The sequence below is a fragment of the Cololabis saira genome, chromosome 5 (assembly GCF_033807715.1).
Source record: "Cololabis saira isolate AMF1-May2022 chromosome 5, fColSai1.1, whole genome shotgun sequence".
Taxonomy (NCBI): domain Eukaryota; kingdom Metazoa; phylum Chordata; class Actinopteri; order Beloniformes; family Belonidae; genus Cololabis; species Cololabis saira.
In genome coordinates this window covers 37,907,281-37,918,935 of record NC_084591.1, presented here as the reverse complement: position 1 = coordinate 37,918,935, position 11,655 = coordinate 37,907,281, and the positions used below count along the sequence as shown (strand labels likewise).

General features: G+C 43.4%; 1 protein-coding gene across 4 annotated transcripts in view; it reads left to right on the top strand.

The window, feature by feature from the left end:
* Nucleotides 1–128: 128 nt before the first annotated feature.
* The window catches only part of iqsec3b (IQ motif and Sec7 domain ArfGEF 3b), a 42,445-nt gene continuing 30,918 nt past the window's right edge, over nt 129–11,655 (top strand). For 2 of the 4 annotated variants that reach the window (XM_061721929.1, XM_061721931.1), the window contains exons 1-2: nt 129–901; nt 8,737–8,811. In XM_061721929.1, the coding sequence (XP_061577913.1) occupies nt 354–901; nt 8,737–8,811 (623 nt within the window). In that variant the 5' untranslated portion in view covers nt 129–353. The other 2 variants (XM_061721930.1, XM_061721932.1) reach the window with 2 other exon arrangements.

Below are 11,655 nucleotides of genomic sequence, written 5' to 3'. Positions count from 1 at the left end.
TGCTTGCTCTGGCCTTTTCCCGTGTCTTCGTGCGTAATGACGCATCCGTGTCTCCGCGCGCCCCCCTCCCTTCTGCCACATCTGGATCCGGCTCCTCTCATCAGCACCACTCAGCGCAGTGGGAGAGAGTGAGAGCAAGGGAGGGAGGTGAACGACCGGAGTAGTGGAGACGAGCTCTGTCCACCACCGAGCACAATTTAAAAAGAGAACATCAGAGGGAAATTGTGCACCTTCTCATCCCCGCGGATATCTGCATCTCCCTCTGCCCCCCTCCCTCATCCCCCCCATCTGTCATCATCAGCCCAGCTCTGCTATTTTCTCTTTTCTTCTACCTCTTCTTGCCTTTGGATAGTATGAGCTCCAGCTTGCTAGAAAACCCGGTACAGGCGATTCTGTACCTTCGGGAGCTGACAACCATCGTGCAGAACCAGCAGAGTCTCATCCAGACGCAGCGCGCCCGGATAGAGGAGCTGGACCGGCGGGTGGACGAGCTGATCGGCGAGAACAGGCACTTGCGGGACATCAGGGTCCAGCAGCAGCAGCAGCAGCAGCAGCAGCAGCATCCCTACCTCCATCTCCACCATCAGCACCTCCCGGAGCCCACCTGCCTGCACAGCCCCCACCACCCCCCGCAGGACCCCCAGCTGGAGACCGGGGGGGTCTCCGTGCCGGAGCATGCGGCGGAACCAGCGCAGCCCGAGGCTGCGCCGGAGCTCCAGCCGCAGGAGGATGTGCAACCTTTAGACCCGGGGGACATGCAGCTGGTCCCGGCGGACCCGGCCACCATTTCTCCCATGGATAGCGAGTCAGAAAACGGCGGAAGTTGCCCCAGCTGCACCTCTCTGGTTCCGATGACCCCATCAACCCTGTGTCGATCCCTGACCCTGGCAAAGAAATCCGAGTAAGTCGCCTTTGGTATCTGTTTGGATACTCCACTGTGCACCAGTGAGGTATTCAGAAAGAAATGCAAAGTATTATATTTCTTTAAATGCTCTTTTTTTTCTTTCTGGAATAAATGTTCTTTCTGCCTTGCTGTCAGTTTGAGCTGTCACAGTTCATGCGCATGTGTGCGTCTCCCAGATTGAGAGGCGTTTAATTAATGGAGAACCCGCTTGCAGATGTCCGAGTCTGCAGCAGCTGTGTGTGAGTCCTTTAAGGACTGTGGCAGCAGAACAAGAGATGGATTATTTAAATGAGAAAATGGATCACGATCACTGGATCATTACGTAACAAACAGCTGTAGGCCTCCACGCGTGCGCGTTGCTGCACATGTGTGTGTGTGTGTGATAGCTGTCAGTTCGGGACAGGCGCGCGTCATGATGAGGCACCTTTTTAAGGCTGATTTATGGTTCCGCGTTAAATCGACGCAGAGCCTACGCGTAGGGTACGCCGTAGGCTCTGCGTTGGTGTAACGCGCATGGGTGCAGATCCCGGGGGGGACGGGGGGGACATGTCCCCCCCAATGTCTGAAAAACATGAATTGTCCCACCCAATAAAAATACCCAAAATTATTAAAAATTGAACAAATGTATTTTCAGACTTAAAAGTTGAATATGTAGAATATTTATTAAAAATATATTTCTAAAAAAATAATACATCCACGGTGCGTTTTGAGGTGTACAGATTTTTTTTTTTTTTAGAACTGTTTACCACCATAACTGTGTTAAAACATGATCAGTTAGTTTAAACAACTTGTTTAGGGCTCCATATTTCATCCATATATCAATTGATCGTGCATAAAGTAGTCCCATAGGATAAAAGGAAGATGGTGAGAAGAATTTGAGATGAGTAAACACTACATGCCCAAAACCCTTAAAATTATGATTTACGAATATAACAGTTAAGTAAGCAGTGACACACACTGTTGGCTGTTTAGGACAAATAAACAAGAAAGGTAAGCACAATAAATGATTCCCTGTGAGGTATTTTTTGGCGAGCCTTTACCCAGTTATGGCATGGTATGAATTGCATATTGGCAAAAAATTAAAAATTAAAATCACGTTGGTGTCCCCCCCAATCCTGACATCGGATCTGCACCCCTGGTAACGCGGAACCATAAATCAGCCTTAAGTGTCCGTGGCTGCTGCTGCTGCTGCTGCTGGCCTCTCTTTTTAATTAGATCACGGGATGTGGGAACTCTCACGGGATCTGCGGGCCTCTGATGTTGCCGTGGTAGATGAGACACACGTGCGTAACAGAAAAAAAAAACACATGCACAAACACACACATTGGCACGTACGACGCCTTCTGCCTGGCACCAGAACTTCACAGTCAACCATCACATCTTCTAATGAGAGAAAATCCATGTTTCCATCTTTTAGGGTGTTTGCAGCATGTGTATTCTGCTCATAAGTTGGGTCCCAGCAGTCCTGATTGGTCTCTTTGGGACTCCACCCCCACTGAGGGGAGTAGCATAAAAATCAAGAGGAGTTATGGAAAGTGGGGGAGAGCGTAATAGAAAACATACCTACATACACACCCAGTACTGGAGTTGAGGGGGGATGAGGGGGGATGGCATCCCCCCCTGAAATAAAAACGGTCAAAATCATCCCCCCTGTAAAACTGCCATCCTCCCTTTCCATCCCTTATGTCATTTCATCAATGAATGTGGTTTTACTGCTATTTCAACATTTAGAGTCATCACCAGAAAAAATAACTTATTTGACAATTTTCACCTGTTTCAAGTAAATTTTCACTTGAAATAAGTAGAAAAATCTGCCAGTGGGACAAGATTTATCTTCTCATTACAAGCAAAAAAATCTTGTTCCACTGGCAGATTTTTCTACTTATTTCAAGTGAAAATCTACTTGAAACAGGTGAAAATTGTTGTTTTTTCCAGTGATGAGTCTTGTTTTCAGTGTAATAAGATTTTTTTACGAAAATGAGACATTTTAACTAGAAATAGGACAAATATTCTTATTTGAGTTTTTGCAGTGATCCATTTTACTTATCCTGTGAAGGACAGAGTCATATTGATAAGTTCAGAAAACTGTTTTTTATTGTTGTGTTTTGATGTATTTGATGTAAGCCCAGTGGATATTTAAAGCTTACAGAAGGCTGCATTTAACTGCTGCTATGTCATTCCTGCAGTATTTCTGCAGGTGTTTTGGTCAGTGCTATTGATTTGTAATATATTATATTATTTGTAATCAGCACAAATTATCTGTCCCCATATGATAAAATCCACCATCCCCCCTGATTTTTTTTTACAACTCGAGTACTGTACACACCCATATATAGATATAAGAGAAAGTTGTTATTCATCTTCACAGCAATTGCTCACCTGCCTTGGCTGACATTTCCTGCACCTGGACGAGAGCCTGTTGCATGGAAGGCCTGGCCTGAACCCTTAGAGAGAGAGGTCATTCTGTGGCAACTATTTGATTCTTCTACCATTGCGTCATTGGTTTGCAATCTTAATGCATTTCACAAGTGTTTAAGACGTGACAATGAATAAAGGCATGCACTGGTATCAGGCCACGTGGCCACCAGTTGATCAAGCAGGAGAATGTTCTGTTAAGTAGCTTAGCAGCTCATGTGGATTCCTGATCCTTAAATACATAGTCCTTCAAGATGAGAACAGTGGCTTTACAGCTGATGTTCATGTTTCATTATGCCAGGCCAAACCAGGTGAGTTGGTGGGGGGGGGGCTGATGCTTTCACCTCTCCGTCCTTGCCAGCTGTATCCTGCCTGCAGCTCACTGGAGAGCCGATCCGCCCTCTGTTGTCCCTGTTGTCAGTTTGCACGTATCTCTTACAACCTGTTATTGCACATGTGTGCTTCCATGCACATATCTGTGTAACAATCCACCACCAGGCCCCTCTCCTCATCACTCTCCGCTTCTTTTTTATTTATCTTTTTGGGCTTTACAGAGGAATAACGTGTACTAATGTGTGATGCTTAGGGTTGACAGTCAGTACATTTGGGTGCTTTGCATCTTTGTCAGTTTTGGCAGTGCACGTGGATATGCCTATGGGGGTGTGGGGTGGTGGGGGCAGCATCCTCCTCTCCACTCATTCTATGTCTGTCTCTCTCTCTCTTTCGCTCCAGCTGAGCCTTCTATCTGCCCCACTTAGCCCATGGAGCGAACAGTAATCAGCCATTCTCAGGAGGAGAGAAAGGCAGAGAGATTGAAAGAGAAAGAGAAAGATGCATGTTCAGTCGTTGTCTTTGATGGAGCCCTTGGAGGTATTTAGAAGAGGGAGCTTGAGGCTGACACTGGTGTGGACCAGTGAAACAGAAAGAAGCGGGAAGAGATGGGGAAAAAAAGAGAATAAAATAATAGATGGGGGGGCGGGGAGTGAGACAGGTACCAAAACACAGAGAAGGGAGATGGAAAGACTGTCTCCTCGGTCTGCCTGCACTGCTTGCGAGCAAATAGGCTGGACAATGTTGGTTGAGGTGCCCTGTACTCAAGTGAAAGGGACATACAATATGCTGGTAGCATACTGAGTCCAAAACAAGCTGACCTTTTTGCAAGACTCCTCTTTTTTTTCTTGCACTACCTCCTGGACACGAACTCGCAAAAGCATTGGGTTTAAAGTACCCTTGCAAAACAGGAGAGTGGAGAGTGATGGAGCGGGAGGAGGGGGGGGACTAGGAGGGAGGGCCAGGCTCTGAGAAAGAGACAATATGAGCCGACAGCAGAATATGTGTCCTATTGAAATATTCACCCACTCCCTTTGTAAGTGTTATTTGAATGGTGGTTATGTGTGGACCTTGTACAAACAGACAGACTCAGGAAGAGGGTGGATGGTCGGTCTCGTCTCTTCCAACGCAGCTCTCATACTGGTGGGGAGCAGGGTTTGACTTTTGTTGTTGAGAGCTATTACTCTTATTACTACTCTTTTTACTGTGCACTAACTAGATAGGTAGCTATATTCACGGATTCTGACAAAAAGTCTTATGCGTTAGAAATCACGGAGAATTAACCTAACTTTGAGAGCCAAGGCAGGGTTGACGGCTTCTTTGTCAAATCCACCATGAAGATAGTAAAAGAGGGGGAAACAGTTAGCCCAGTTACAAAATCTGACAAGCTACAACCTTTAAAGCTCACCATTTAGAGTAGTACCCACAAAGGTATCTCTTTTTTATCTGTAAAAAAAGCCAAAGGATAAAAAAAAAGAAGAGGTATGTCTTTTTTAATCTGTGTGGTGCAATTTTTCTCAGCCAGATCCACCAATTTGCTGGCTTCTCTGTTATTGGTAGCCTGGCAACCTGACTGAGACAAGTTATAACCCGTCCCCAAAAAAATCCAATTCTGACTCTCCTTTCTATCACTCCACTGTTCAAGTCTTTATTGCCAAGCTACATGAGCTGCCTGCTATCCTTATATACTGTGCGTATAAAGAAAGAAAGAAATACTGCCCAGGAAGGTCACCGAACAATTTATTTACCAACCTCAGCTACGCTCGGTTGTTTGTGGAGGAACACAGCACTTATGCGTTATCTCTGCCGTACATACTCTCAGCATCTGCAGCAGTGAAGGAATTAAATAGTCACAAGGTATCTTTGTGTACATTTCCAGCAGCCTCTGTACAAAACACAAAGAAAAAAGAGAGAGCAGCTGCCAAAAGGTAAGAATAAAGTAAATACATATAGACAACTAAATCCAATGGGTTCTATCCTGAAAGTAACAAAAGAAGAACTCAAAAACATGCAACTGGCAGAGGAATTCAATATTCACAGGTTACATGGCAGCTTCACATCTCACACACTTCAACACGCCCTCCCTAAATTAGCCAGATAACACATGGGATCACAATTAGCTCTCTATAAAGAAGAAAGTGCATACACTGGACACTGAGCAAAAATACAGTGCATTAAAAAAATGTTTAAAAAAGGGCATCTCGTGGTGACTTTCAGCTCTTTTCCGTTTGAGGCAATATATGACCTCAACATGAAGCTCCGAGCTCCCAACACGTGTGAATTAACAAACCAACAACATGTTAGCAGAGCTCACACATCCTAAAAAAGTAAGAGACAACAAAAAGATTAAATCTCTGCTTCACTATACTGTATGTGCAGTTTCCAGAAGTACAAGAGCCTGTCCAGACTAATGTGCAACAACATTACAGCACAATATGTCAGATGAAACCTTCAGAGATATTTTACATCAACCACTGATGATGTGGCAATATTTCTTTTTAGATTAAAAAAATGTGACTTTGCAAGAAGGGTCATAGACCACTGCGTGATAGATTTGGGATGTTTGTTAGCAGGATAACTGAAAGAGAAAGGGATGTAAAAACTTGAGAGGTGACGCATGAGTCAGCTTATGTAATTAACTTTTGATGTTGACCTGGATCCAAGATTCTTTGTTCAGTCTCAGTGGAAGTATGCAGTTTTGGACTGCTCTTGTTTCATTTTTGATGCTTGACAGAATTACATACCCAAAACACACCTGCAATGAACTCTGAACTCTGTTGTTGTGCAATCTGCACAACAACAGTCCCTAAACACGTGCAGAAGCGACCCATTTTCAGAACCATATTGTCACATAGTAAAAATTAACCGGGATCCAGAAGGAAATAAAAAAAAAGAAAGACAGATAAAGAAAAACAGCAGTCTCAGTGTTGGACTCACACATGAATCTCCAGCTTGGGAATGAAGAGTCAATTTCCATATTAAACTCTGATCTCTGATCTGAGCCACCGTTACCTTTTCTTTTTTGTTGATAACCGTAGCCGTCTAGCCGTTCTCCATGTTTTAGAATGGGGCAATAAAAGGTTGGATTTGGAAAGTGATGTGTTGAGAGCTCATATAAAGTGCTCTTGACCGAGCAACTGTTAGTATTTGATGAATTGAGAAAATGGTTTTGGAATATGTTTTAGTACGAGATGTATTGAAGAAAATATTAGTTAATCACTGGTTTACAGATTTGCTGCACAAAAATGAAAAAAAAAGTGGCTTCTAAAGACTTGGATATTTCCCACACAAAAAAAAGAAATGAAAAGATTCTCAGTAATGAAAGGTCTTTAAAATTGACATGATATGAAACTAAATGAGGGCTGTGCAACAAAGGAGGTTCCCATTTTGGCTGGGGTCTTTTTGCTTTTGACATCCCTCCATCCTGTCTTGTTTTACCCTGGATATTCCAGCTTCCTCTCATGTGCAAAAATATGCATGTTAGACTGATTGACGATCCTAAATTGTCTGCAGGAGTGAGCGCAAGTATGTGCGGCTCGTTGTTTCTGTGATGGACCTCACGTCTCAGCCTAGAACAGTTTGGAAATGCTTCAACGCCAAGGTGGAACATGGTCAAAATGTTTGAATGGATAGTATAAATGATTAGAAAGTGTAATATCCAACATAGCACGCTTGCATTTGCACACAACAATGACTGGTTCAAAGCAAAACTGGAAAATTGATTTACTTTTTGAAAAATGTCATCAACTGTTATGGAAAAATGCATAAAAATGCATGTCAGAGAGATTAAATGGGTGTAATCTGAATGCAAAAACCTTGTCTCATCAATCAGTGTAAATATCTATTCATTTCATATACCTTAGCAAGCCTATTTGAAAACATTTTGTGCAAAAGGATTTAGTATTTTTGACGAATGACTACTTAATCTTATTTGCTTGAGCGATTGCAGGTACCCTACTTATTTTTCCTGATCTATGAGGCAAGGAGAGAACAGCATCATGGAGAAAATATTTGAGCTGAAATATGAATGCTGAGACATAACATAATTGTCTTGGAGATTTTCAAGGCCCCCGGGGGAGGAACCTGTTAACAAAAGGCGAACGCTTTTGTCAAGGGAGAAAATGGATGCAGATGCATAAATGAGTGAAGTCTGTAGAGGTTCCTGTGTGTGTTTCTGTGCGAGGAGTGACATTAGAGGCGAAGGTGTTACATGGGCTTATCAGAGAAAATCAAGGTCCCTTTAAGTCTGTGAAGGTTGTCATATAAAGGTAGCTTTTTATAGCTCCTACTGTCACTCCTAGTTTTTCACTGACTCTGACTGCCTGTCTCTGCGGGTCTGCCTCATGAAACGTAAGCCCTGCTCAGGTCAGAAGACTAACTGTAATGCAGTCAACGTTTTCAGTGTAAAGCAAAAGCACCCTTTGTTGACAAAAGCACCGACAAAAGGTGTAAAAGGCTGGCAACTGTAGTCATTATGATGAAGAGTGTCCAGCATGTTGAAAGTGAAATCGTTGATCCGTGCAGTGACTTGCACATGATGTGTCTCTGCTCTTTTCTCACTCATAACTTGCTCCACATGCGAGAACCAGCAATATGCCTGAAATATGAATGTCAATGCAAAATGTATGAGACACAAATGAGGGAGGCCAGCTTAAGAGGAGGAAGTCGGAGGCAGAGCTGGGACAACCATCTGTCCAGATCATGGACGGGGAATTCTACTAAATCGCAGCTGATCTGATACATAAACAAATACACACACATCTTGACACGGAAACAAATAAATCCCTACAGTCTTTCTAAACTTTTTCAGCCTTGAGTTGACCTACATAGGGGCACTTGCCCAGGGATCAAAGCCAAACTGTATAATGTAATGATACAATAATCCCGAGTGCAAGAAAAGGCTCTTTAGGATTTTTTTATTTTTATTTATTTGGACATTGAGGATAAGGAGGAATATGGAAACATTACAAACAAGCATTAACAGCTAAATGATATACTGTCCTTCCAAATCTTCTTGCCCTGATGCTTTCCTCCCCCTTTATTCACAAGCTCTTTTTTTTTTGGTGTTTTTGTGCATCCTTCTGCAGGAGCGAGACCGTGCTGCATCAGTTCTGTTGCCCAGCGCCTGAGCATCCAGAGGCTGACACCACCGGCTCATCCGGGTGAGATCGACTGTCAACCACAGACATTTTTGTTCCTGTGCTTTTGCTGCAGTTTTCTCCCCTAATGTGCTCTTTCAAAAACATCCAACTTCCTGCCTGTTTGCACAATCTGCACATCTGAGTAATCTAAGTGAGTCATGTCAACAGCCAGGCTTTTAATGATGCTATATAGTGTGTGTACAGCGCCTAACTGGACTGTGTGGTTTTGTGGAGTGCTGTAATTATAGATGTATGGACCCTGCCAGGAAAATGTTCTGTAACAAACATATAGCGACAATAGAAGAAGAGGAATTATGTTAATCTGATTTTTGCTACTATCAAAGGACCCACAGTATTTCTGAGGTGATGCAACCGCTACTTGTGCTGTAGTAACAGGAGAACCATACGGTTGCCGCTTCAACTGTCTGTTCAGGCGTTACCAGAATCATCTTTTCACTTTGTGGGTTTATCTTTATTTTATATAGAGTGCGTGTATACATGAACTGTCTCTTGGGTGGTTGAAGGAGCAGAGAGCTGCTGAACTTTGAAGCTCTGATTTTTGTCATGTTTTCCAATGATCGCTGTGTGCCCCTCCTCCTCCTCCAGAATTCTCCTCATCTTTTTAATCCCCCGTACTCTGTTTCTAAATCCAGTCTTTCCCGGCTGCATCTATTTTTTTCCTCTTTGTCTTCAGCGGCAATATCTTGTGTTGTTTATTATGTCTCATTATTTATCTGCCTGTTAGAAGACCATGCTTTTCGTACTCATCTCATTGCGGTTAGTTATTTCAGTCTCATCCCTCCTCATTGAGCTGATTGTTCTCATTCTTTTTTTTCTTAAATCATTGTCTGTCTGGGATCCCTCCCTTCTCTCCAATCGGATGACTTAACTCCTACACCCACATGGCCCTGAGTGGATGGGCTAATAGCTATGCCTCATCACTCAGCCAAGATGATGAGAGAAATGTGGAGATGTATAACACCAATGCTCATTATCATCGTAGTCAAACCTGCACCATGTTTACAGTACATACTGTGATCCACTGAGCATATAAATGCAAACAAAGCTTCAAAAACACGTCATGAGATCTGCCTCTTCTTGCCTAACCTGCTGCACCTTTTCCACTTGACTCAGCCTGTATAAAATCTGTGTGTGTGTGTGTGTGTGTGTGTGTGTGTGAGTGAGAGCGAGAGCAAGATCTCCACTGGGAGTATAGTAATGGAGTAATGGAGCTTAAGCAGTGTGATGTGCGAGATGTTTATTTCTTTTGCATCACGATGACACAAGTGGAGGCAGGGCAGACACATGCGCTTGGGGTGTCCATTGCTGCCCTATATGGTGTGGGAATATGTGTGTGAGGAGGAGGAGCAAGAGAAAGTGTTTATAGAGCCCATATTATTATGGAGGCTTTTGCTGTCCAGATGCATTAATAGCTCAACCATTGCTTTTAAATCCTCTAATGTATTCTAATGTACTCTAATGTATTCTGATGCAGCGCCAGGGCATGGCAGTGTTTTAATAGAGTTTTTGATAGAGACAGCCTCCAGCATGCACACACCAACAAATTCCACTAGCTTCCTGTTTCCTCGCCCTGTTACTCTCACAGTCTTTCCTCTTTCTGCCTTTATTCTCCAGCTTTATTGGACTGAGCCACTCTGGCCCCATCTCCAACTGATAATGGTGGTAGGTGGGAGGACGGGGGGGGAGTCAATAAACCTGATTTCACAGCAATCGAAGAAGACAAAGAGGAACTTAAGTGATGCACTCATTATTTAACCATGAGTAGCCTTTTTATCCTCCCCAGTCATTTTTAGCTGTGGTTCCCTTCGTGTAAGAATGATTAGACTCAGCAGTATCCGGTAGGTGGAAACAGCGCCCAAGCACACAGCATCATGCACACACACACACACACACACACACACACACACACACACACACACACACACACACACACACACACACACACACACACACACACACACACACACACACACACACACACACACACAGACATTCATAATGGTAAACCATTATGAATCCTCAAGGGTGTGATCACATCTCTATCTAGTTCAGTTCAGCCTGCCTGTATAAAAGGTGCTGAGTGTCAGTGTTTTCCATCTTTCAGATGTGCGGAGATGCCAGAGAAATTAGCAAAGATGACAAAAAGCATGATGTCTAAGGAAATTTGGATTACTGGGAAACTTGAGAGTATTAGGGCTGGCGTTGTGTAATGCCACAAAATTACTCAAGCCTTCCATGGCTTTCACAGAATTTCTATAATGCTGCCCGGTAAACATTGTACACTCTGTGTCAGGGATTAGGCTACAAGAGCACGATGTGACACTCCAACTCTGACCTCGGGAAGACATCCTCCACTCTCGGCACGGTTAACTCCAGCGCAGCGGGATTTAGATGTAGTTTTCATCCGGCTTTCAGCTTCTATTCCTATACTAAATGCTTATTCACCGCTTGTGTTGTCTGACTGGGTTTTCCCTCTGAAGTTTGCTGCCACTCATGTATACCTTTTGAGAACCTGATATTCTTGTGTTGCCTACAGTCATTTTGAATGCTTCACCCCAGCAGCGTAACACTGGAAATAGAGCTGATAATCTAATAATGTTTTTTTTTTTTTCTCGCGTTTCTCCTCAGTTCTTATAACCTTATATTCTTCATCATAATTGCCACTGCACTGCTTATCCAAATGATGTTATTGCCATGGAAACGCATCTGCCTTCAGAGCCTCATACACAGAAACGGCATTGATCTTTACAGCAAAAATTGAGTGGAATGTTGTTGGTGTGGAAACAGTAGAGCCTTTCCCTGGACATTTAGAGTGTGTCCAAAATAAGTCTTTACTTTCCACTT